General features: G+C 46.7%; 2 protein-coding genes across 2 annotated transcripts in view; both read right to left on the bottom strand.

The window, feature by feature from the left end:
• Window positions 1–4,212: 4,212 nt before the first annotated feature.
• On the bottom strand, window positions 4,213–9,730 carry ACTA1 (actin alpha 1, skeletal muscle). The gene is made up of 7 exons (XM_090043917.1): window positions 9,580–9,730; window positions 7,608–7,748; window positions 6,467–6,791; window positions 6,220–6,381; window positions 5,430–5,621; window positions 4,813–4,994; window positions 4,213–4,616 (listed from the first exon to the last, which is right to left on the bottom strand). The coding sequence occupies exons 2-7, from the start codon at window positions 7,734–7,736 to the stop codon at window positions 4,473–4,475; spliced, it is 1,134 nt and encodes a 377-aa protein (XP_089900043.1). The 5' UTR covers window positions 7,737–7,748; window positions 9,580–9,730; the 3' UTR covers window positions 4,213–4,472.
• Window positions 9,731–15,274: 5,544 nt separating this feature from the next.
• NUP133 (nucleoporin 133) overlaps window positions 15,275–24,169 on the bottom strand; it is a 55,387-nt gene continuing 46,492 nt past the window's right edge. Inside the window, exons 24-26 of the mRNA XM_090043902.1 lie at window positions 18,174–18,238; window positions 16,659–16,747; window positions 15,275–15,550 (exon numbers count right to left, since the gene is read on the bottom strand). Coding sequence (XP_089900028.1) covers window positions 15,414–15,550; window positions 16,659–16,747; window positions 18,174–18,238 — 291 coding nt within the window. The 3' untranslated portion in view covers window positions 15,275–15,413. The remainder of the gene's footprint in view (window positions 15,551–16,658; window positions 16,748–18,173; window positions 18,239–24,169) is intronic.

Here is a 24,169-nt window from a genome sequence, read left to right as displayed (position 1 = left end):
CCAAGGAGAAGAATATGTAATGGCTTCAGAGCCCACTCTTCCTGAAACCACCAATTTGAGATTCAGCCCTTAAACATGCCTCTACCAATAAAACACTTAAACTAGAGATCCTGGGTGATCTTAGTAATTCCCACTGACTTCAGTAGGAAGAAGGCTAGACCTGAGTAAACAATTTTAGCAAGTAACTTAGTCCCAGGAAAATACAGCTTGGGGGCAAGCACAACTACTGTATTTGCAAACTTGGGTCAAGCTGGTGACTAGTTTAGGCAAAATATATTTCTTACATGAAATGAGTACTTTTGTACAGATGAAATGACATTATGCTGATGAATGAAATGTCATTAGTCTATAAGGCTGTGTTTAGATGAGTGTGGGTGTGCAGTACCCTAAGCTGCTACTTTGCAGCACGGGGGCGTTTCTTGCCCCTGGGAGATCCCAGGGTCAAAAAAACCCACACCAAAAAAAAAAGAAGTGGGATGGTGCATGTGGTGGTAGTACATGCTGCCCAAAACCACAGCCTGGCCAGCCAGAGCCATGGCTTCAGCTGCTGGCCAGGCTTCCTGATGTGACTGCAGCCTTGGGAGGCTCCCAGGACCCCAGGTAAGGTTGCTGGGGCCAGGAGTTGCTGGCCCCAGCCTCTCCTACCCCACCCAGGGTAACCTGGGAAACCCTCATCTTGCAGTCCTTTATTGCAATGAATATTCAATGATATATATTTATTTACCTGTATATGTGCAGGGTGGAACAGCTTCACCAAAGGAGGAAGAGAGAAAGCCCCCCCTCTTAGAATAGCCCTAGTGCATACCTGAGAGGTGTGAGACCCACATGTAAGTCTGTGCCATGGACCAGAGAGAGAAAGAAATTGAACCCAAGTCCCCCATATCCTAACTGAATGCCCCAATATCTCTACTACAAGATGGGGAGGGAGATACTGGTTGTGGCAATGTCATCACCTTGTTTCTGCGAATAGTGCCTAAGTCCCCCTGGGAATCAAGCCTTTGTTTCCAAATTTCCTTTGCTTTTATGTAAAAAAGTCCCAAGTGAAACTGAAATACTTAATTTCCAAGTGAACAGGCCACTTCTGTTTGACCTAAACATTTTTTGCAATGCATACATGCACACGCATGTATGCTCAGGCACTGAACTCAGAGAGGAATTACCTATAAGCAGGACTGGGAAATAACACTTTACTGCAAAGGGGGAGCTTTTGGTTCTAAAAATACCTCATATGCTTCTCACTATTTTTTCTGGAGATGTAAAGGAGCAATACCTGAATTTTGGAACTAAAGACCATACACAGTAGGGTATTTCCATAACATAGTATACAAGTACTTCACAGGCAACAAGGGTAGAGCCTTTGGGTCAAATTCTGCCTATGGATAAGCACCCACAAATGTCAGAGCTGTACTTAAATGCAGATTTAGACACCTTATAAATAGTCTGATTATCTGAGCTCCTGCAACTCTGCTAAGCACCTCTGAAAATCAACTGACCTATCTGAATGCCCAATACATGGCTGCAGGGGACTAATTTTACACACCCACATTTGAAATTTTAGTCTGCGTGTGTTTGTTGCAGAGTCGGATTCATTCTGAGGTGAAGGAACTGATTTCCTAACCTAACTCTGACAGCACTGTAACCAAACGCCAAAAGCTTGCACTAAGACCTAAGAATTATATTGACCTCAGCACGTAGCTCTTTCACAGGCTGTATACCCACCTGAGTCCCACTTATGCCCTGTATCAGTCTCACATGATGGAAAGAGTCTCTACATCAGATAAATATCACTGCAAGTGCCAGCAAAAATCTTATTCTTCAGGCCAGACTCCTCACTCCAGTCAGGGCCCAGATATCTATTCCAGCTTTATGATATGGAAGCTTTAAAGTTCCAGAAAGTGTGTTAAATAAATCAAGTGGGATTCTTCCTCAAAGCTCCTGCAACTTAGTGGGAGCCCTGTGCAGTGGACATCCAGAATTGTGTCCCCTCTATTACATTTCTCTAGACTTACCAGAATGGTCAGTGTCTCCTACCAATACATGAGAGAGAAAGGTGTTGATTTCACTTTTAAGGTGGGGAAAACTAGAACAACTAAAATGTAGGAGTCACCTTAATTTCACCAAAGGGTTAACAGGGTGACCTGTTATCTTAGCAAGGCTTTTCAAACTACACATTAAGAATAAGTGTGAACCCTTTCCAAACACTGGACCAATAAATGAGACATTTTTAATCCCTCAGATCTATTCTATACTTTATGCACATCATTATAAAGCAAAATACCATGAGCTGAGTGATCCAGCATACTTCACATTATAGGTCTGTTGTTCTTCTAACACTGTAGACTCCATGTAATAATGGTGGCCACTTCAATTTTTTTTAAAAAGAGGGCTGATGGATATTTCCCTACACAAACCTTTAACTACAACAAATGCAACATGCTGGGATCTTTGTGATGACTTTGAACTTACAGCACAGATCATTATACCTCAGAGGGATCACAACCAAGGCAGTTATGTCATACCGAGCTCTTAAGAGATTCATTTCAGTCCCAGGGAGTCATGTCACGGTGGTCAGAGGGAACCCGTGTCAGTCATTCCTGGCAGGGGGGCAGGGAGAGCGGGTTACTCCAAAACAAGGAGGGTCCTCATAAGTCCCGTGTCACCTCTACTAGTGCAACTCACCCTACCCAACCCACTCCATGGGTTGTGACCCAAAAGTGGGTTGAAGAATATATGAAAAGTTCACAAACCAACTTTAAAAATGGATTCTCCTTTAAGGGAGGAAAGCATGGGGAACTGTGGCTTCTCCCTTGTAGGCTGGCAGTTACAGCCTGCAAGGTGCTTGCTGGGAGCTTCTTGGTCCGCCCATGGCCCCCACACACCCAACCATGCTGGGGGGGGGTTGGGGGCACTGGGTCAGGAGTAAGGGGCACTGGGTCAAGACTGGCCATTGATTTTTACAAATGGGTCCTGGTACAAAAAAAGGTTGAGAACCACTGACCAAGAGTACTCATCTGAGTAGCCAGCAACCTTAGGGCTAGGAGGGTGTGTGCTCCTCCAGGGCCCTTTTGTGGAGTGCCCACAGCCTCCTCCTTCAGGGCAATGATGCCAACTCCAGAAAGGCAAAATTGCCCAGAGGAGCTTCAGAAAGGTGGCGGCTGTGGCTAGGAAGACCTCCCCGAGCCCTCAGGCATGTCAGAGCCCAGTACACCCAGAATGGCGGGGCACTGGGAACCCTATGAATGGGCAGGCGGACAGGTATGTGCACACCTACCCCTGCAGGCCGCTCTGAGGGGGCGCGCACAGGCACAGGGGGTAGGAGAGGAAGGCTGGTGGCTACCAGAGCAAAGCAGGGGTTGAGAGGCAGGCGAGGCAGTGCCCGGAGCCAGCTGAATCCGAGGGACCCCCTGCTGCTCCGAAGTCCCAGTCCTGGGGGGCCCGAGCGCCGCCCTTCTCCCGCCCGCGCCTCTCCCCGGGGCGCCGCGGGCTCCAGCCGGGCAGACGGGGCCGCTGGAGCCGCAGCACTCCGGGGCCGGGAGGCCGCCTTTCCCTGCCGGGGGGGCATCGGTCACGGTGCCGGACTGCCTCGCAGTGTAACCGCGAGAGCAAGGCGGGGGGCTGCCAGCAGCGGGGCGGAGCGCGGGGAATCGCGGGTGGAGGGGGAAGGGATGAATGCGTGGGGAAGCAAGGGAGCTCAGGCTAGGGGGCAGGCACGTCCTGCCCCGCCAAAGCTGTCCAGCACCTCGCTCCTGTGCGGGTTGCTGTGATTGATCGTTGCTGTCTCCTATTGTCTGGGTGTTGCTGATTGTGGCCGAGTGCTGTTGTCTTGTTGCTACTGTTATTGTCTGGGTGTTGCTGTCTGATTGCTACAGTTATTGTCTGATTGCTACTGGTTGTTGCGGTCTGATTGGTACTGGCGGATCGCTACTGCTACTGCCCGATTGCTACTGTCTGGTATTGGCCGACTCTTTGCTGTCTGGCTGTTCCCCAGCTCAGACTCAGGCGCCCGCCCCTTTTCCACGTGCGACGGGAACTGTACGTGGCGGTAGCGCTAGAAAGCCCCGGGCGTGCTGGCCCGCTTCCCAGAGCAGGGCTGCACTGTCCCTGCGGTGATTTCCTCAAAGCCCAGCCGCCCCCCCCCCCCGAGTCCCCCCTCCAGCCCCGGGCAGTGCAGGCGGGGCGGGAGCGATTGAGTGAGCACAGGAGCCGCAGGCGTGGGGCGTGCCAGAATGACTGATGATTTAATGCTTCTTGAAGTGTTTCGTGTTTCCTTCCGCAGGGCATGGTTTGAAAAATAAACAAAACGAGGTAAAATAAATTAACGTATGTACACTTTACAGACACCGCGTCACGGGGAGGTGGCGGCGCCCGTCGCAGGGGGTGTTACAAAAGTAAAGGGGGAGTGAGACGGGCTCCGGCAGCCCGGCAGCACCGTCGTCCTGAGAGCGGGTCCCGGCGGCATCGTGTCAGCCTGCTTAGAAGCATTTGCGGTGGACAATGGAGGGGCCGGCTTCGTCGTACTCCTGTTTCGTGATCCACATCTGCTGGAAGGTGGACAGGGAAGCCAGGATGGAGCCACCGATCCAGACAGAGTACTTGCGCTCGGGGGGAGCGATGATCTGCGGGAGGGAGAGAGAAAGACATCGGATCAGTGAAAGGAGCGAGGCGGGAGCAGAGCAGGACAAGGCAGGACCACAGCCCCGGCTGCACGTGGAGCCAGGCGGAGCTGCCCCCTCCTCCGGGGCACCCCCGCTCCTTGCTGGCAAAGCGAGGCACTGCGCTACTCCCCGCGCCCTCCCGGGCAGCAGAGCTCACCTTGATCTTCATGGTGCTGGGAGCCAGGGCAGTGATCTCCTTCTGCATGCGGTCAGCGATACCGGGGTACATGGTGGTGCCGCCGGACATGACATTGTTGGCGTACAAGTCCTTCCTGATGTCGATGTCGCACTTCATGATGCTGTTGTAGGTGGTCTCATGAATCCCGGCAGACTCCATACCTAAGGGCAAGGGCCGGGTGAAGGGCACGGCGGAGACGGAGAGGACGGGGCGGGGAGGGGGATGGAGTTTTTCCCCGAAAAGGAAGAGCATGCACCAACTACAGTTGCTTCCTCAGCCTGACGAAAGGTATTTATACCCTCCTCTAAGAAGAATATTTCTAACTATTTGAGCTGGTCTAATAAAAAATACCAGATTTTCCCAAAGAACCTCGTCTCCCCAGAAAAGAGGCACAGGACTGCCCCCTCCTGGGTCGTCTCGCCCAGCCTGTAGCACCCAGTGGCAGGGTGAAAGGGAGGGTGAACAAGGTCTGATCAGGGTCCCCCACCCACAGCCACTCTGTCCCGCTCTCGTTTGCAGCCTTCAGCAGTTAAGCACTAAGAAGCCCTGGGTCAGGGGCTGCATCTCCAGCTCCCCGGCTCATTAGGGCCACATACCGATGAAGGAAGGCTGGAAGAGGGTCTCTGGGCAGCGGAAGCGCTCGTTGCCGATGGTGATGACCTGCCCATCAGGCAGCTCGTAGCTCTTCTCCAGGGAGGAGGAGGAGGCGGCCGTGGCCATCTCGTTCTCGAAGTCCAGGGCCACATAGCAGAGCTTCTCCTTGATGTCGCGCACGATCTCACGCTCGGCTGCCCGGGGGTGTGGAAGGACAGGGGTAAGAGCAGGCGGGGACGGGGAGGGAGCGACACACGGAGGTCCGAGGACCCCCCGGGGCAGGCGCCGCACGTGGCAGCACAGATCACACAGGAGCGGCGGCCCCGCCCCTCAGTTCTGAGCCACGCCCCCTTCAGCCTTGCCCGGCGTTCTATTGGCCCCGCCCCCATCCTCCCATACCACAAGAACCCAGTCCCTTTCCTTCTGACCACGCCCTTTCTTGCACTAGCCCCGCCCCTTTCCCCGTCAACCCCGCTGTTCCATTGGCCACGCCTTCGGTCTCCCTAACCACGCCCCTTCCCCATTCACCCAGCCATTTAACCCTGCCCCTTCCCGTGACTACGCCCCTTCTCCATTAGCTCCGCCCAGTATACTTCCATTGGCCGCGCCCCCATTCTCCCTACTCACGCCCCTTCTACACTGCCCTACGCTTTTCGCCCCTTCTCCCATTAGCCCCGCCCCTTTCCCCGGGTAGCCCGGTTGTTCTATTAGTCACGCCTCCACCCCCCGTAGCCCCGCCCGTTTCCTCTTGACCACGCCCCCGCGCCCGGGCGGGCCGGAGCTCGCACTCACCCGTGGTGACGAAGGAGTAGCCGCGCTCAGTGAGGATCTTCATCAGGTAGTCGGTGAGGTCCCGGCCAGCCAGGTCCAGGCGCATGATGGCGTGGGGCAGGGCGTAGCCCTCATAGATGGGCACGTTGTGTGTCACGCCGTCGCCGGAGTCCAGCACGATGCCTGCGGGCCGAGCGGGCGTGAGGGCGGGTCGGGGTCGGGGTGCGGGCAGGCGGGCGGGGGCCGGGGGTGGGGCGGGGGCACTCACCGGTGGTACGGCCGGAGGCATAGAGGGACAGCACCGCCTGGATGGCCACGTACATTGCGGGCACGTTGAAGGTCTCAAACATGATCTGGGTCATCTTCTCCCGGTTGGCCTTGGGGTTGAGGGGGGCCTCGGTGAGCAGGGTGGGGTGCTCCTCGGGGGCCACGCGCAGCTCGTTGTAGAAGGTGTGGTGCCAGATCTTCTCCATGTCGTCCCAGTTGGTGATGATGCCGTGCTCGATGGGGTACTTCAGGGTCAGGATGCCTCTCTTGCTCTGCGCCTCGTCCCCAACGTACGAGTCCTTCTGACCCATACCCACCATGACACCCTGAGGGGAGGGGGGGAAACCCGGCGTTAGCGCTGCTCCGGGCCCGACCCACAGTGCCCCTGCGGCGGGCGCACCTGCCAATAGAGGCAGCGCGGGAAAGCAGAGCGCCGCACTACAGCACACCCCTAGGGGCGGGGCCAAGAGGTGGGGGCGTGACCAAGATAACACGGAAAGGGCTGAGAGAGAAGGGGCGGGTAAGGGGGAATGCAGGCGTGGCCAATAGGACAATGGGTGGGGCCGATCATGGAAGGGGCGAGGCCACATTGAAAAGGGTGGTAATTGCAAGGGGCTGGTTAGCGGGGGGTGGAGACCAGGCCAATAGAACATGGGCGGGGTTGATAGAGAAAGGGGCAAGGCTAAGGGGTGGGGGCGTGGCCAATAGAACACTGCGCGGGGCTAAGCACAGAAAAGGGCGTGGTCACGTCGAAAGGGGCGGTGTTAGATGGAAGGATCTATGTAGCAAGCGGTGCGGTTTGGTAGGGTGGAGCCATGGCCAGTAGAACATGGGCGGGATTGAGAGGGAAAGGGGTGGGGCTAATAGAAGCGGGCGTGGCCATAATGAAAAGGCCTGGTTAAATGGCTCGATGGGTCAATGTGGAAGGGGTGTGGTTAAGGTACGTGGAGGCGTGGCAAAAGCAGGCGCGAGGTTTATAGGGGAGAGGAGGCAGGGCTAGCGGGAGAAGGGGCGTGGTCAAATGGCGGGGTCAGCCTGGAAGGGGCGTGGTTAGGGGGATGAGAGCGCTGCCAATAGAGCAGGGCAGGGCTTGCGATGGGAAGGGGGCGTGGCTAAGAGGAGTAGGGGGCCCGGGCAGGCACCTGGTGGCGGGGGCGGCCCACGATGGAGGGGAAGACGGCCCTGGGGGCATCGTCCCCGGCGAAGCCAGCCTTCACCAGGCCGGAGCCGTTGTCGCACACGAGCGCGGTGGTCTCATCCTCATCACACATGGTGGCGGCTTTCTGGGGAGGAAGGAAGACAGCGCTCAGCACCTCCGCGGGGCTCACGGGACCTGCCCCCGTGCGCACACCCCCTGCGGCCCTGGGGAGTCGTGTCCGAGAAACACCCTCCCCGGGCCGCCGGGCCCGGCCCCGCCGCAGCCCGTCCTCCCGGGACAACCCTGGCGGGCTCAGCCCCGCTAACCCTCGGGCGGGGAGGGATCCTTTGGCAAGTCTCTAGCCGTGCTGGCACGTAAAGGCCCTTTGCACGGATGGGACACGGCAACCAGCTTTACTAATGGCTCCGCCAAGGGTCTCTGAAGCTTGGATGGAGCCAATGAATATCCTGGTTCAGTCGAAGCGATTTAGAAGGTGCGAGTGAAAAAGAAAGCCCCCTCCCCACTATTCAGGAGCTGAGATCCCCCTTGGGATTATCATCGTCACTGTCATTATCGCTGTCGTTTGGATTCTTTGATATGGCCAATAATGCAACAGTCATCCTGGCGGGGGAAGGGCCAGGCTGTAGCTTTCATGGCCAGAAAGGATGCCAGAGGCAAGGATCTTATAGGGCGAGATCTTGTATGGAACCACCCATGTAGTTGGCATAGAGTAGTAAAGAATAGTAATAGGACTGATAACAATCATAGCGGTAACAATAATGCTCCGAGTAATGATAATGACAGTGATAATAATGCTAATATTAATACTACTACTTCTAATAATGTTAATGGTATTCCTAATGCTAATACATTAGCATTAAAGTCAATTAGCACTAATCTCGATTACGCTAATGTTAATATATTATCATTAATCTTGTCAATTAGCACCAATGTCCATTCTACTAGTGTGAATACATTAGCATTAATAATATCCGTTAGCACTAATGTCAGTTCTACTACTAATGCTCATAGGTTGGCATTAGCATTAGCAATAGAACTGACATTGTTATTTGTAGTAGCATAAATTAGTGGTAGCTACTACTATTACTACTGTTTGTGCTACTATTGTTGCTAATAATGCCACTGCTACTGACACTAATAATAATCCTAATACTACTGCTATTTGCTGAGAATAATAAAGTAATACTACTAATAATGCTACTATTGCTGTCACTGGTAATAATGATGCTATCACTGATAACGCTACTACTGATACTAGTAATGGGAACACTCCTGATAATAAAGTTAATATCACTACTACTGATAGTAATAATGCTAATATGAATACTAATAATGCTGCTATTGCTACTGCTGCAACTATAACATTTCTAGTATATCCTAAACTATAATATATATTAGATACTATAATATATACGATATACTACCCTATAATAGGTGTAGTAGACACTATAATAGTTCTAGTAGAAACTATAATATATATTAGGTACTATAATATATATGATATACTACACTATGATAGTTCTAGTAGATATTTTACTCTACTATAATATATATTAGATACTATAACGTATACAATATACTACCCTGTGCTAGTTGTAGGAGACAGTAGAATCGTTCTAATGAAGCTAGTTCTGCTACTGATGATCCCAGAGCCCTAGACCATGAGGGCTGGGAGAGACCTCAGGAGCTCATCTAGTCGAACCCCTGCTCCAAGCAGGGCCAGCGTGATAATACCAATACCGTTAATAATAATAATGCTACTACTACTACAGCTCCCGCTGATGCTACTAGTGCTGATGCCAGCCCTGCTCATGGTCCGCTGGTGCTGGTGCTGATGCAGTGCCCGCGGGGCCGGTGGCAGCCGGCCGGGTGCGGGAGGGCCCGACGGCGGCTGCAGCCCTGCCTCCTCAGTCCCTCCCTCGGTCCCCCCGCTCCCTGCCCCGGGCCGGGCTCACCTGGGGGGGGTGTGTCGCTCCGGCTCAGGCTGGGCAGAGCTGCTCTCAGCTGTGGCGCTCGGTGGGCGCCGGGGCCCGGGCGGCTTTTATCCCGCGGCGCGGCCCGGCCCCCCGGATTCCTGCCCGGCCGTCTCCATATTTGGGCGCGGGCCACGGCGCGGCGGGCCCTGGCCCCGGCCCTGGCGCGGCCCGGCCGGAGCCCCCGGCCCCCGGCGCCGCTGCCCAAAGAAGGCGGTGCTGGCCCGCGCCCAGCGCCCGGCGCCCCGGCCCGGCCCGTATAAGGAGAGTCTGTCGGGCCCGCCCGCCGGGGGCCGCGTCCGAAATAAGCCTTGGCCCGCCATGCCCATAAAGGAGCAAGAAGCCGGGCGGCGTGGGGCTGCGCCCGCCGCTCCCGCCCCCGCGAACACGTGTGGCCCCCACACGCGGCGTGTCCGGCCCTGCCCGCGGGCAGCGCCTCGGCGGCCCGCTGCCAGCCCCCGTCCCGCGGCGAGGTGCGAGGCCGGGACACCCCCCCCCGCCGGTGTTTCCGAGAAGCAAGCTCCACCCCAGCGCCATCCCCTTGTCCCTGGGCTGCTTGGGTCACTTGGGTGTGTGGGGAAGGCACGGGTGGGGGGTTCAGTGCTGCCCCACACCGACTCTTTTCCTCATGGAAACAGGCCCTGCCAAGCCTGTTTTATATATAGAGGATGATCACGGTTCCCCAGTGAGGCGGGGTGCCAGGTGGCCACTTCTCATCCACGCTGGGCCTGCAGGCCTTTACAGCTATTTATACCACTGATACACCCAGGTGCGCTTCTGTTTTTTTCTTTTTCATTTCTGAAGGGATTCAAATCTACTTATGGGCATGCCGGGCTTTACTGGGGCGCTGGGCCGAGGGGGAAGTACAGTTGGCAGCTGTCCCAGCGCTGCTAGGATGGCAGGGGCAGGGGAGCAGAGAGGACTGGAGCGCACACAGAGGGCTCCAGGGCTGGCTAAGGCCAGCCCCAGTGGCAACAGCCAGCAAGGGAGAGAGCAGCAACTTTACTCTCCCTTTTGCTGCTCATGCAAGGGGAAGCTGGAGAGCCACCAGTGATGAAGTTAAACCACATTTCTGAGGTCTATCATTATAGCTGGTTGGAGCTTATCAAGGTGGGATATTGCAACTTGGCACCTGTCGCTGGTCCCAAAGGAATTGTGCCATTACCCAGTTAATTGGGCGATACCTGTAATGCGTAAAGGGGACCTACAAGACTTCATCCTTACATGTGTGCTGGCAAGCCCAGCAGCAGGTTTTTCCCCCCATGGAGAAGTTTAAAATGGACAAGGTCCTTGCTTGTAACCCAGCCTAAAACAGTCTTTTCCAGGGGCCTTGCCGTCCATGTCAATGCAGGGCTGCCACATTTCACGTCAAGAATTAGCCGGCCAGCAGATCACACCAATTACGGTATCGGAGGCTTCTCTAGGTCCATCCAGTAAGTTAGTGAAAGGACAGGTTGGTAACTTTCAGTTACCTCCCCCTCCCTCCCAATACCCTGCAACAGTAAGGCAGGACTCCCAGCAGCATTGCCTAAACAGCTGCCTATCTTTTGCAATGCTCCAGGAACCCAGGGAAGTCTTTGCTCTCCATTAGTAGGAATTGCCTTCCTCCCAGCAGAGACAAGCCTTTAGAAAGGCAGTAACACTTGCAGCTATTTTCTCAATGTAAGGGTAACTGAGTCCCCTCACTAGCCCGGCGAAGGTGAGGTGTTAACACAGAAGAGGTTCCAAAGTTGGAAAGGTAGATTTTGGTTTGCTGGTCGTGCTTGTAGTTTGCAGTAGATCACATCACTTCATATTTAACATATTTAAAAGCACATTGTTTTACTCATTCTCATGTAAAGATGCCTGTGAATACATGTAAGCGGATAATGGTGGATGCCTGTTTGAGATAATGATCCTGGGAAAATATTTCTTTCCTGGTACGATCGCTAATACCAGCAGCCTGACACAGATCTGTTTAATCGCTGGCAGTTGGGGGGTGGGGAGGGGGGTTGGTGCATTTGACAGTTGTGACATTGTCCTGCTGGGCTCCACATGGTTATAGAGCAGTCTGATGTGTGAATCATAACAGCTCAACCCTTATAAGAGGTAGATGAGTCTCAGGAGCTCAGCTGTTTGACTAGATGAACCTACCGCAACATTAAATAAAAGGGAACAATATTCATTCACCTCAGGTCTGAATATTTAAGCAGATTCCATTTGATAGAGCTAAAAGCCTTTATTTAGAATAGTTTGTTACTTTGGGAAGTGAGGATCAGATAAAAGAGATGATGCAAGCAAACCTAATGTACAGTCTAACCCCCAAGAGTCAGTGTAGTTGGCTGAATTTACTATAGGGAAATGAGGGTAGGGCTAGCCAGAGACAAATCCTTTGCCCAGTTGGTGAAAGAAGCACTACCAGAGGGTGTCTCTGCTATCAGGAACCCCACGGAAGCAGAGGCACATTTTCTGATGTTGTATTTCAGAGGCAGCTAGGCTTATCTAGGGGTAGGAGACTTGACTTCTTTAACATTTAATCTCTGCATCTCCTAGTTTGGCAGCTCTTCCATTCACCTCTGGCTGCACCCTATGGCATTTTATTCCACTCTCCTATTTCCACTTCCTGCTGTGCTAATGACTTAAATCCTGTTGGGGAAAAAGTGTTGCCTTTTCCCCCCTTCTTTCCATTCCTTTCCCAATTCTTGCCTACAATTGAAAATATGCTAGTCCAAAGTGAAAAATCACTTTTAGGGATTTCAAGGAATCACATCAATAATGAAATCTTTTAGTAACTGTGGTGGGTAGCTGCAGACTCTATAAACTACAGATAAGTTTCATTCAGGTGTTGAATTTCAACTTGACTTCTGTGTTTACTTGTATGAGCTCTGCCACAGATAGGTATGCATTATCAGTGGTCTTTACTGTAATCTGACAAGTCATGGACATACCATGACAACTGTAGAAAAAAGAAAAATGGTGCATCTCAATACTGTAATATGAATAATAGCAATTCAACTTTAAAGAAAATTGCTACCAGGCATTTTTTTGTATTTTGTTCCAAGTAAAAGGCCATTTCCCAGATACCTTCCCTAGGATTAAAACAGATCCGTTTAGCCTTTTATGCCTAGTTTGCTTGGTTGTGTGTGCACATGTGCACAAGCTCAGTCACAAGAGAGTTAAGTCAGACCACAGTACAGCAAAGAGGAAAACTGGTCTTTACAGAGGGGTGTCTAATTTCTTAGGTTGGTCTTGATACAAAAATCAGTCTCACAACATTTCCCATTACTCACTTTTGTAATTTATAGATGCAACGGTTGAAGGATTGACATTAAGTCACGCATAATTTAATCCATAAAACATGAAGCATAAATGTATTTGAAACAGTCTCTCATGTAAAAAGCGTTAGCTAGGCAGCAAACATTGTGGTAGGAACACTTTCATTAATGCCACCGTTACATTGTACTGTAATTTTTTTTGGATCCAAAAAGCAGCAAAACAAAATTGTTATCTGTGGAATTCAAATCCAGTGCTAACTGAAAGCTTCTTCTTCATAAACTATTTGACATAAGGCCAGTCTACAAGCAAAAGGCTACAAAAGGGTGCCCCCTCAGTTATCAGTAAAGCTTGGAATTGGGAGCAAATGTATAACAAACCACAAAAATGTGCAACTCCTGTGCTCTTAGGGCCTCATCTGCCAAATGGAGGCAGAAATTCAAATGGAATCAAGTGGAATAACTCCTAGCATATGGAAAGGGAGAACATCCAATAATCCTGACCTTTTAAACTTCACACTGAACTGGCAACAAATATACCACTCCTAATATTAAACTATTTAAGTAACTTGAAATACAGAAGAGCTATTTAAAATGCTTTCCCCCCCTGAAATTTACTGTCTATGGCCTGGCACTCTGCAGTTCCTTAGATGAAAGGTGCTGCATTAATGCCAGGTACTTTCTACACCAGTACTGAAGCAAAATCTTAATTGTGAAAATGACATGGACTGTGACTTATTGAGACCCTGGCTTCATACTAGTCAGGAGAAACATGCTCTGTCCATTACCGCTTAAACATTGGCTTTCTAAAATGAGAGAAGGTAAGAAAACAGCTCTCAATATAGTTTAATGATCACCAAATATCTAGATTGATGCATGATTTTAGCATATTATCACCTTGATCATGTACAGCAGCCTATGCAGAGGTTCCCTTTGGCTCACACTGTTGACCATGTTTTGGTATAAAGAGACTTTATGGAGAGTTTTTTGTGGGGTTTTTTTTTTAATTATTATTTCAGACCACATTCAATTTAAAAATCATTTACCAGTAAAATCCTAATACTCTGAATTATGCACTTGTTTAAAGATACAGCTACTAGTTATACCCACTAGTCTCACAGCTATGCAGTGCTGTGAAAACAGATGAAGTTTAATTCAGCAGTGACTTTCCAAGGTTGCTACTGCTCTTCTTTCCCATATTAGTTAGAACATTTCTAGATAAGTCTGTTCTTCCAAACATGTTCAGCCTTTCAGCCCGGAGCACTCTATTTGCGCAGGGAGGAGGGGGAAGCAGCGGAATGGTAGCTGTACTTTTTAAACCAGAGATTGGATTCTCTTCAACTAATTTAACTTATGACCTTCTCAGCTGTTGGATCAAGTTGTTTCAGCAGGCAGATAGCCAGGGAAAGTAAGGCATAAGGGTATACAACCTGCTCTGCATTCATTCTCTGGATGTTAAACTATTCGTAAAAAGTATGGTTCTCCTGCAGTTTGTCAAATTAAAGCAATCTTCATCTGATTTTAGATTACTCTTGCTACCACTTGAGTATCAGGACCATCAGGAGAACATAAGTGTTACATGGATATTTTTCTCATCGTGCCAGAGATAAGCGAACCCTGTGGTAAGTTGATGTGAACTTGTAAAGAATGAGCCGTCGAGTAAAGGAAGGTCTTTGCTGGACTCCCACTTTGATAACTGCTTTCTAGGTTTCCAGGGAGTCTAGGCTCAGGCACGCATTGCAAATGACTGAATAGCGAGCTCTAAAATTCTTATGGTTTTAGATGTACTGTTAATATCTGTAGATAATTCCTACATTTGTAGCTTTCACCTAAAAGTTACTAGTCAGAATTTGTTGAAAATGTATCTGTAAAATTAATGCTAGACCTACATGTTGTACATTTGCTAAACATGGGGACTTGGAGTTAGGAGACTTGCCTTCTATTTTCATCTGCTACTGACAGCTGACTCACTTTGGGCTAGTTTCCTCTTCTGTAAAAGGGAGGTTAATCCATCTACCTTTGTATGGCACAAATATTTTAAGATCAAAAGGTGCTACTGTATCCGTGTAAAGTTTAATAGAGACCATTTATTTATTTATTTTTAACAGTGTCATTTTATAGAGACTTGGACTTTTGTTTCTTGTAAAAAGCTACACAGCCATAACCTAATATTCGTTCTATTTTTCACAGCACATACCTGTGGGCTGAAATCCTGGCCCCAATGAAGTTAAAGGCAAAACCACTGCCTTCAACAGGGCTGAGATTTTACCCATGATGTTGGTACATCTTTAGAATTGAGTCATTCTGTAAGCTGGACAAAAATACGCAATCCTGATACTGAAAGGTTCAGAAAAGAGAAACCAATGGGGAGACAAAGTGCATTGCAACAGTAGAGGCAAATACTTATTAGTAGCTTAATAATTATGAGTTTCCAAGACCAAACACATGACTTACTGTATACATTTTATTACAAAGATTTAGCGAAGTAAGAACAGAATGTAAAAAATTATACATTGTTTTAATAATTCTTTAGAAAAATGTACTTTCAAAAATGGTAAAAAAAAATCATGCTTGTCCCTGAACATAGAGTTCATAGTTCGCCTTCAGCACAAATTCAAAGTAAGGACTGGATTTCAAGTTGCCAAGTTCATCTGCTTGTAGCAAGTCCTTCACCTCTGGTAAATATTCACTGAGCTGAACTCCTACAACACAAAACCTTGTTATATAAATTGTACAATATTTAGAAAGAATGCTCAGTGTCATGATGCATTACTGTTAAGTTACATTTTGAAGCGAGGAAACCTATCCTGATTCTACTGCACTAGCATCATGAATTTCAAAAAACCCTGAAGTGTTCTGTAACACTATGACTCTAAGATAAAGATTAAGACACGTCCTCCCCTAACTTGGCCCTTTTCCATTTTTTCTTCTAATACCCACCACCCTGCCTTCTATAACCAATCTAGCCTCTTATAAATTTGAATGTCATATCAATAAAGAAATTATTCTGAAATTGTAAAGCCCCACAAAGTGCCTCTATCAAATCTAAATCTCTTGCTTAATCAGTTATTTGGGCCAACTTTAATTTAACTGGATAATTCAGTCAGTTGCAATATATTTTTGCTTGATGTATGTCAAGAAAACCAATGTTTCAGCCTGGGTTGCAGGACACACTCAAAGCTTAGAAATGGAAAGGCATGAAAACAAGATACAAATGTTCTGAAGAGCTCACATACTATGCAAGCTTCTCATATTCACCAATAGTTTTTTAAAGTTGTTATTATTTTTTTTTAACATTGGAGTTTCCATTCTAACCCTTTCAGTTGTCTATATTTTTTTCCCCTCAGAAAATTCCTTCCGCGCTGTAACTTTATTTAGCAGGTGTCAACTCAAGGTATTAGTTTTCAAAGTGAAAAAGTTTGAGCTATGCCACTTAAACCAGTTACAGTCCTGGAGTCCTAATTCCTCCCATCTCTGACTTGATTTTTTGCCTGAGGAAGAGGTAAACACCTGTTGAAATTACCCTCCCCACCACAAAACTGCAGTGTCTTCTTGTTCAAGATTGTTTAGAAGTACAAAAATTACAAACCAGAAGGAACTTGTATATTCTTTGCCCTCTCACCCTCAATATGGAGATTTTGAATAGTGATTTAGGATAAACATTCAATCAAGAAGATTATTGATGCTATTTTCTTTTTTTAAAAACTTGTTTGTGTTATTTTTGTGCCTAGATGATAGCCATTTACTTTAAATAAATTTAAAAATAAGACTGACAATTTCAAGAAAGGTACAACAGGTGACAAAAATTACCTTCTTTTAATAATTTCTGTAATATTTTCACAAATATACTGTCTTTGGATGCTTCAATTGGATCATCTTTACCTTCTGAACTGGACCAACTACAAGTCACAAAGAAAAAAAAATGGAATTTTGAAGAGTGAATTCAACATGAGAATGTCAGGATCCTGAAAAATGTTACCAAGTAAGAGACCATATTAAGTGTTAAAACTGTTTAATAAATTTTCCTGGAGTAAATCTGTGTTGTGTGAATTTCTACAGCTGAAAGCAAGTGCTACTATTTTTCTACATTTCAAGAATAAGATCTTAATAACATTTTCAGGATATTTTAGGACAATACAGTAAAGAAGATAACAGAAATGCCTCCTCAATTACTTAAGTATCCAAGCAGAAAACTGCCTGATTTCATTAGAAAACTCAAAACCGACTAATTACAGCTATTATTTCAGTTATCACCCTACAATAATCATTCTAGTAAGCATTCTATGTGAAAAAGGCATATTCTTTAATAGAACAAAGCAGAAAACAACATTTATTAAATATTCTTTTAGAAAATAAGTAGCAAACAATGATTGAGTGAAAAGTTTAAAAGTACAAGCCAACACTTCAGCACACAGCCAGTTATCTGAGCTGTGCAAGTCCCAGAATATAGTTAAAGAATGCTGAATTATCCCAGGCAAAGGTCAGGTTCTTGCTGAAGCCCCTTTAAGAATTATTTTAACAAGTGCTCCAGAAAAGAAAAATTCTGATTTAAAATAACCTCCTTACTGGATATTTCAATTATTGCTACGTCCTGGTGCTGATGTCAAGTATCAGCAGTTTCATAAAAAAAACCCTGGAAGTTGTCAAAGATTGGGTTAAAGTATTCATCAAGCCAATGGAAAATGTGCTTTTGGGCCAGTTTGAGGCTGGCCTTCAATCACCTACATTAAACCAAAAAAAAAATCTCATCGCAGCCACAGTGAAATCTTGGCTTCAGTTAAGTCACCAGCAAAGTCTGTGTGGCTTCAATAGCATCCATATTTCACTCCTAGTTTTACTGTGGAAAAGGGAGGTGGGGGGTGAGTCTTATTCCCTCCTTAGCCTAGGGATAGAGTGGTAATAAGAATAAGAAAAAAAAAATGGCACCATGTTAGGATGTTGCTAAGCTTGCTCAGTGAATCTCAAATGTTGTACCAAAGAAACCAATAGCCATATATAGTTATCAAGCTGGGGAGTTTAACAAGATCACTGGCCATTAAAGGGCAGAAATAAATAACAGCTACATGATTTAGTTTCTATCGCTTACTCAAAATACCTGTATTACTGCTGTACAAATAAATGGATGAACTGTTACGGAAGTATCTTCGTAAGATGATATCCAGACCACTTTACCTTGAGCAAACTTTTCGTGATTTACTGATCATATGTTTAGACCACTCAACCTGATATTAGTAATAAAGACTTTACAATTCTGGGGGGGAAAAACAAGTCAATGTAATGAACAGAAAACATTTTACACTAAATTTATGTATAATTTTTACGTACCCATCTCTTCGAAGAGCCTTGCACAGAATTTTAAGTTTAAGATCATTTACATCCACTTCTTCCTCCTTTTAATTAAAAGTGGAAAAAAAGGGAAATTACATTTTTCAGAAAGGAAGAAAGTTCTAATCAAATTTAGATCTGGGATGAATTCTTTAGTTACTGGACACACTTGTTAGCAAAAGAATAACTGATGCCAGTAACAACCTCATGTTTGTCCACTTGGGTGGCAGAAAGGAATGATGAATCACCAGTTCAAGTAAGAAAACAGGTTGAAACGCCTAATCTAAGAAAAGCCTAAACCAGACAAAACTGCTCACCTTTGTTACAAAGTCAAAAAACTTGGGCAGGTTTGTGAAACAAGAAGTTACTGCCAGAGGGAAACGAACAACAGCCATTTCACATGGCTGTAACAGACTAAGAACTCACTTTTTGCCTAAATTTTGTCTTCATCATATAGATTCATTTGCAAAAAGGAATGCAGGGGCGGCAGATTTCACAAAGGCCTTGGATTCTGTTCCTGGCTCTACATTTAGCTTTGCTGACATTAGGAGAACAATAACCACTCCATGCCTCAATCTATTTCATGGGAGTTTGGGGATTTGCTTTAAAGAGTTGTAATGTGCACATTCTCACCAAAAAAATTAGAGAGAGGGCAAAGCAGCATGAACTCAGTAAAACACACTCACCCCTGCCTACACATACATCATGGCACTACAGATGTAATGAAAATTTAGGACAGAAATCCTGATTCTTTTAGTGTTTTTCCCCTAGACTTGTCATCCATTACAACGAACAAAAATTATTGCAAAGTTGGCAAAAAATGGTACAAAAAATTAAACTAAAAACAAATGCGTCCCCTAGCCCTCTAACAGTAAAATAATTTGACATGAACAGAAACAGGACCCAAAAGTTCAGTAAGGGTGCTGACAGACGTGGGAAAAAAAAAAAAAGAAAACAAACAGCGCTTTACCAGAAGAGGAAGTGCATTAGTTTGACCTGGCTCCTCAGAGTCTGTACAGATAACTGCTGAAGCGTGCTTTTATTTAATAACTGATTCAAGCAGCTATTTATTAGATAAAAGTGCCAGAAAGGCCTGCTGAAGCATGTGATCTATACAGGTGCTGGGTGAGCCAGGTCAAACCAATGCGATGCCTCTTTTGGGCATGCACTGTGCTTCATGTGGGGGCACGCCAAGCTTAAAGTGTTATTTTGTTTTTTTCTCCACATTTGTAAGTAGCCTAAACGACTAGCAGAGGTAGAACTTAAACGTATGTGCGTGTGGGAGAGAGGGGATCAAAAAGTGAAGTGATCAAAAGAATTTACACTATCCAGTTTAAACAACAATGGCACATCCTGAATACAAAGCTCTTGGTGTTCTTCGTAATAGCAGTTAAGACTAGCAACTGGCTAAGGGATTTAAAGTAAAGCAACAGTTAACAGCAACATATCAAACTGGACACATGAAGCCCAGAGTTGTGGTACAGCAATCAGCTTTCAGTACCATCTTATTTAAATCTTCATTAATGACTTAGAAGCAACTGTAAATACATGCAGTGGAAGAAGCTGGGAGAATAAACGTAGGCACTGTCTTTTTGATCTCAGTGACAAATGTCTATCATTCCAAACCTGCCAGTATAGCCCTCACTACACCTCTGAAATAAAAAGTCTTGCTAGGCTGGGCTGGTCTACACACAAGTGTGAAAATTTTGGTGCAACTCAGAGCAATACTGATACTCAGAGCAATTAATCCTAGCTTACATTGGTAAGTCTCAATATTGGTGTTAGACTAGTTTTGAACTGATAAAAGCATGCCCATAAAGCATTTATATTGGTTTAACTAAGATAGTTTATTTAAACTGATGAATGTTTGAGTAGAGACAAGACTTCTTAAACTTCTCGTGCCATCAAGAGCTGGGTTGTCAAGTTTTGCTTAACCTGTTTAAAGAGCTGATGAACATAGCCATGTGATGACTAGAGAAGGCAAATTATTATTGGCCTTAATTAACACTCAAACTGGCTGTAGCATTATTTCTCAATCACAAAGTAACTCTGAAATGATAAATTCTTTCCCATCTTTGAAAACAGCAAATAATTTATTTCTAATCTGATCTTTCATCTAGAACACTGACTGAGCAAGATAGTGAGGTCGATTTACGGGGCACCTTACAAAAAGGTCCACACAGTCCATGAATGTGGAAACAGGAGTAAGTAAGTGTGTAACGTTTACTCCTGTAAACAGCAGTGCTGAGACCAATACTGGCAGATGGTGTCTATCAGAATGATGGGAAAAAATTACAAGAGGATATCTGATTTCTGATTTTTTTTTCAATTTTTAAAAGACTTGCATTTCCTGTCCAGTCATGTCAGCATTAACCAAGTACATTTTAAAAGAATATTGTATTTACCCAAAATCAAGACAACCCTGAATTTAAGACAATCTTCCAATAATTCAATTCCATACATGGAAAATGTATACATTTGTAATCATTTTCCATGTACAGAATCTAATTATTGGAGGATCATCTTAAATTCATCCCCTCCACACCACTGCAGAGGGGAAAGAGTATCAGGGGCAGGCAGTAGGGGGAATACCATGTGGTAGGGTAAGAGTAAGGGGACAGGCAGTGGAAGGAGCAGTAGAAGCCAGGCAGCTTGTCTCCACCTCCACTGCCTCAACCCCCCTCTCTTCCCCTCCTCCTACCCCCCACTTTTCTGCTACTACAGGGCCAGCCTGGAGCAGGAAGAGAGCCTGCTGGCTCTGGAAAAAACCTTGTCTTGGAATTAAGCCAATGAGCAAAGAGATCAGTAACAGTATATGCTGTCCTAGGTCAGGAAAGAAAGGAATGGAAGGTTTAACCAATTAGACTGGAGAGTAAAATTCTGAAAAATCACCCAAGAAAGATTTTCAAAATCTACTTAGGGACTTTGTATCCTTCGGGATTCAAAGTTCCTAAATAAAATGTGTAAGTCCTATTATTAGTTAAAACTTTTTAAAAGTTTGGATTTTTCTTGGTAGAAGCAAATATATGCACCTAGAGAAACATTGCAAAACAGGCATTAAACAGGAGAAATAAAAACCAATAAGAAGTTTTTTCTTGGAGCAAGTCCTCAGAGAAGTTGGACTCTAAGGGTGTGCGAAGTGGGCCCTATTCGATTCAGATTTGGATTTGGCCTGAATCAGGGACAGCGATTCAGTTAGTTGATTTGGGTCACTGTCCCCGATTTGATTCATCTGAATCCACATCTGAAGATTCGATGCTGATTTGGAGAATCAGAGATTCGGACATAGACAAAACTTTAAAAGTTTTTTCTACATACCTTGAGGTAGCAGTTGCAGCTTGTGATTGCTGCAATGCTACAGCAGATAAAGTGTCCCACAGGAGTGCAGAGGGGCCCTCCACGTGCTCGGAGGTGAACCCACAAATGGAACAGAAGACACTTCCAGGTATGCCAGGAACTGCACTGGGCAGCCCCCCCACTCTCCCCCAGTTCAACAATCAGCCACAGGGGGACCCTAGGTGCCCCACCCCCAGACCCAGGAGGCACTAGTCACCCAGCCAGGTGGTTTGGGGGGGCTCCCAACATGCTTCCCAGCAGACCTGGAAGTGCTTCTGGTCCACTTCCGGGTCTGCTGCCAAGCGTGCTGGGGAGCACCCCCACGCTTCTGTGGGATGCTCCATGCGTCCCAGCACTGTAGCATTCACAAGCCGCCTGCTACCTAGAGGCATGTAGAAAAAACATTTAAAGCTGTCTCTATGTCCAAATCCCGAATCTTTCCAAATCTCTCTGAATTGGTTCGGAGGGTTCCAATTTGATTTGGAGAGATTAAAGGGTCCTTTGATTCGATTTGGATTCAGAGATTTGGCCACTGAATTGGGCTGAATCTCCTCCAAACTGAATCAGGGACCGAAGCTTCACATAGCCCTATTGGACTCCATTAAATCTAAACATACATCACAGAAAAGAGGATGGGAAAGAGTGCAGAAAATAGTTTTAAAAGAATTCAACCTCTAAAGCAATGGTTCCCAACCTCAGGTCACGACCCAAATGAGGGTCACAGGGGCAACGCTGGCAGTGCTGCACACAAATGATGAACCGCGCCACGTGCCAAGAGCTTCCCTGCCGCTGCACTCTGCTCCCAACAGCGGGTTGCAGCAAAAAAAGGGTTGGGAACCACTGCTCTAAAGTACTGCTTTGGCATAGTGCCTTTTGATGTTTAAACTTATCTGACAAGACAGGAAACGAAGAGCAATTTTAGTTTTCACTTGCTCAGCCAATAAGTTTAAGAAAACAGCACTCCTAGATTTGGCAAGGGGAGAGCAGCAGTTACCTACTGACAGAGAAGAGTAAATCTATGAGGAGCACTGATGGGGAAGTGGGGGAGGGAAATTATTTATCTGAGTGCAATCCCTATTTTAAGGGAACATGAGCTGATGTGGCTCAGGCTCTTCAAACACCAGAAGCTGTTTCTCTCCATCTTCAGCCAAAGCCCAGCTTTTCTGGAGCCCATGCATGATAAATAAAGCCCTACCCACGTTAAGCTAAAGATGTCTATTTTAAAAATTGCTGCCCAACATGGATTTTAAAGCTTATTATACCTACAACAATTGTATTTTTAATGCATTACCTGGTTAATGCAAACTCTACATTCCATTCTAGGTAAAACAAGTTTTATTACCATGTGTTACGATACAGTCCATCTACACGAGGGTTTTAATGCGTTTGCTGACATGCATTTAAATTACGTATTTATCTTAGCATGGACAGCCCTTTAAATGCAGACAAGGTCTAAGGGGTTTGGCATGAAGCCTCCCTCAGCCCCATCAGTTTTGTTGTCACTACAAGGGACATGTGTTTTCCTCTCAGCCTTCTTGAGCTTCACAGCTACTTTAAATACCTTTCTAAAGAAAAAATGGTAAAATCCAAGACGAGGAATTCTGGAAGCAAGGGGCGAGCCAAGGCTTTTTGCTGCCTATCTTTTGCCGAAGTGGGGCAAGGAAAGCTGAGAAGAACATTGGATATCCATGCCTATTCTGTAATTCCAGTGGCCACCTATGCTTGTCCAAGGGTGATGCATATGTAACCCCAGGCTGGGCTGACCCTGTCCAATCAGAAATTTTAGTCTAACTCATGTCCTTCAAGTCATGGTGTATACAGGGGCAATGCATAGGGGGTGCATGCAGCTGCACATACAACCCCCGAGCGTGGCAGTGCACCCCCTACAAAAAGGTACGTGACCACCGCTGGCCACTGCTGATGCTGCCAGTGGCACCTGCAGGTGGTTGCTGACCCCTGGTCAGCACTTGCCACCCCCTCCCGCTGCCAACAGCATTGGCCCTGTCTGTGGGAGCTCTGTGCTTACCACCGCCGCCGGCGCAGCCTTGCCCCCCCCAGCCACTGGTGGCATGCATCGTTCATGGGTGTATATTATTACTCAGACGTAAGCCTCTAAAAGGCTTACAGTTACAGTAAGGGACAGCAAGACATGAAACAAGGAACAGGAATAAATAAAACAGATGCAACTAATCTGTATATCACACCCAAAACCATGATTATCTACACTTCTCTACAATGTAAAAGTTAAAGTAGGGCATCTAGTAAAGAGCACTCATCCTTTCAAGCTAAAGAAAATATTCCAGGCCAAGCAATGTAACGCACTGTCCAGCTGACTTCCTGCCCTTTGGGCAGGGGGCTGGACTCGATGATCTTCCGAGGTCCCTTCTTAGCCCTAATGTCTATGAAATCTATGAAACATTAACATGTTTCTCCTCTCTCATTACATATGGTAAACTCTAATATAAAGCATAAAACCAAACATTTTTCACATAGAAAGCACACACAAGACACCATTTATAAGCAGATGCAAGTTTAGACTGGAAGGAGCAGGAAATATCAGAGATGATTCTCTCCATTCCAAGAAGCAATGGAATGCTTTCCAGCACTTTGACAGCAGCCTTTACAGGATAATTTTGAAATAACAATGTCTGAGATGGCAT

This window comes from Crocodylus siamensis, chromosome 1 (genome assembly GCF_052110815.1).
Source record: "Crocodylus siamensis isolate JL-2025a chromosome 1, ASM5211081v1, whole genome shotgun sequence".
Lineage (NCBI taxonomy): Eukaryota > Metazoa > Chordata > Crocodylia > Crocodylidae > Crocodylus > Crocodylus siamensis.
This window is presented reverse-complemented; position numbering and strand designations above follow the sequence as displayed.

Excerpts from the sequence above, each read along its gene's own strand:
- ACTA1 (XM_090043917.1), bottom strand. The coding sequence starts at position 7,736 with ATGTGTGATGAGGATGAGACCACCGCGCTCGTGTGCGACAACGGCTCC. Across the intron at positions 6,792-7,607 it reads TGGGCCGCCCCCGCCACCAG|GGTGTCATGGTGGGTATGGG; the intron begins GTGCCTGCCCGG and ends CCCTCCCCTCAG. Across the intron at positions 4,995-5,429 it reads CTTCCAGCCTTCCTTCATCG|GTATGGAGTCTGCCGGGATT; the intron begins GTATGTGGCCCT and ends CCTTGCCCTTAG.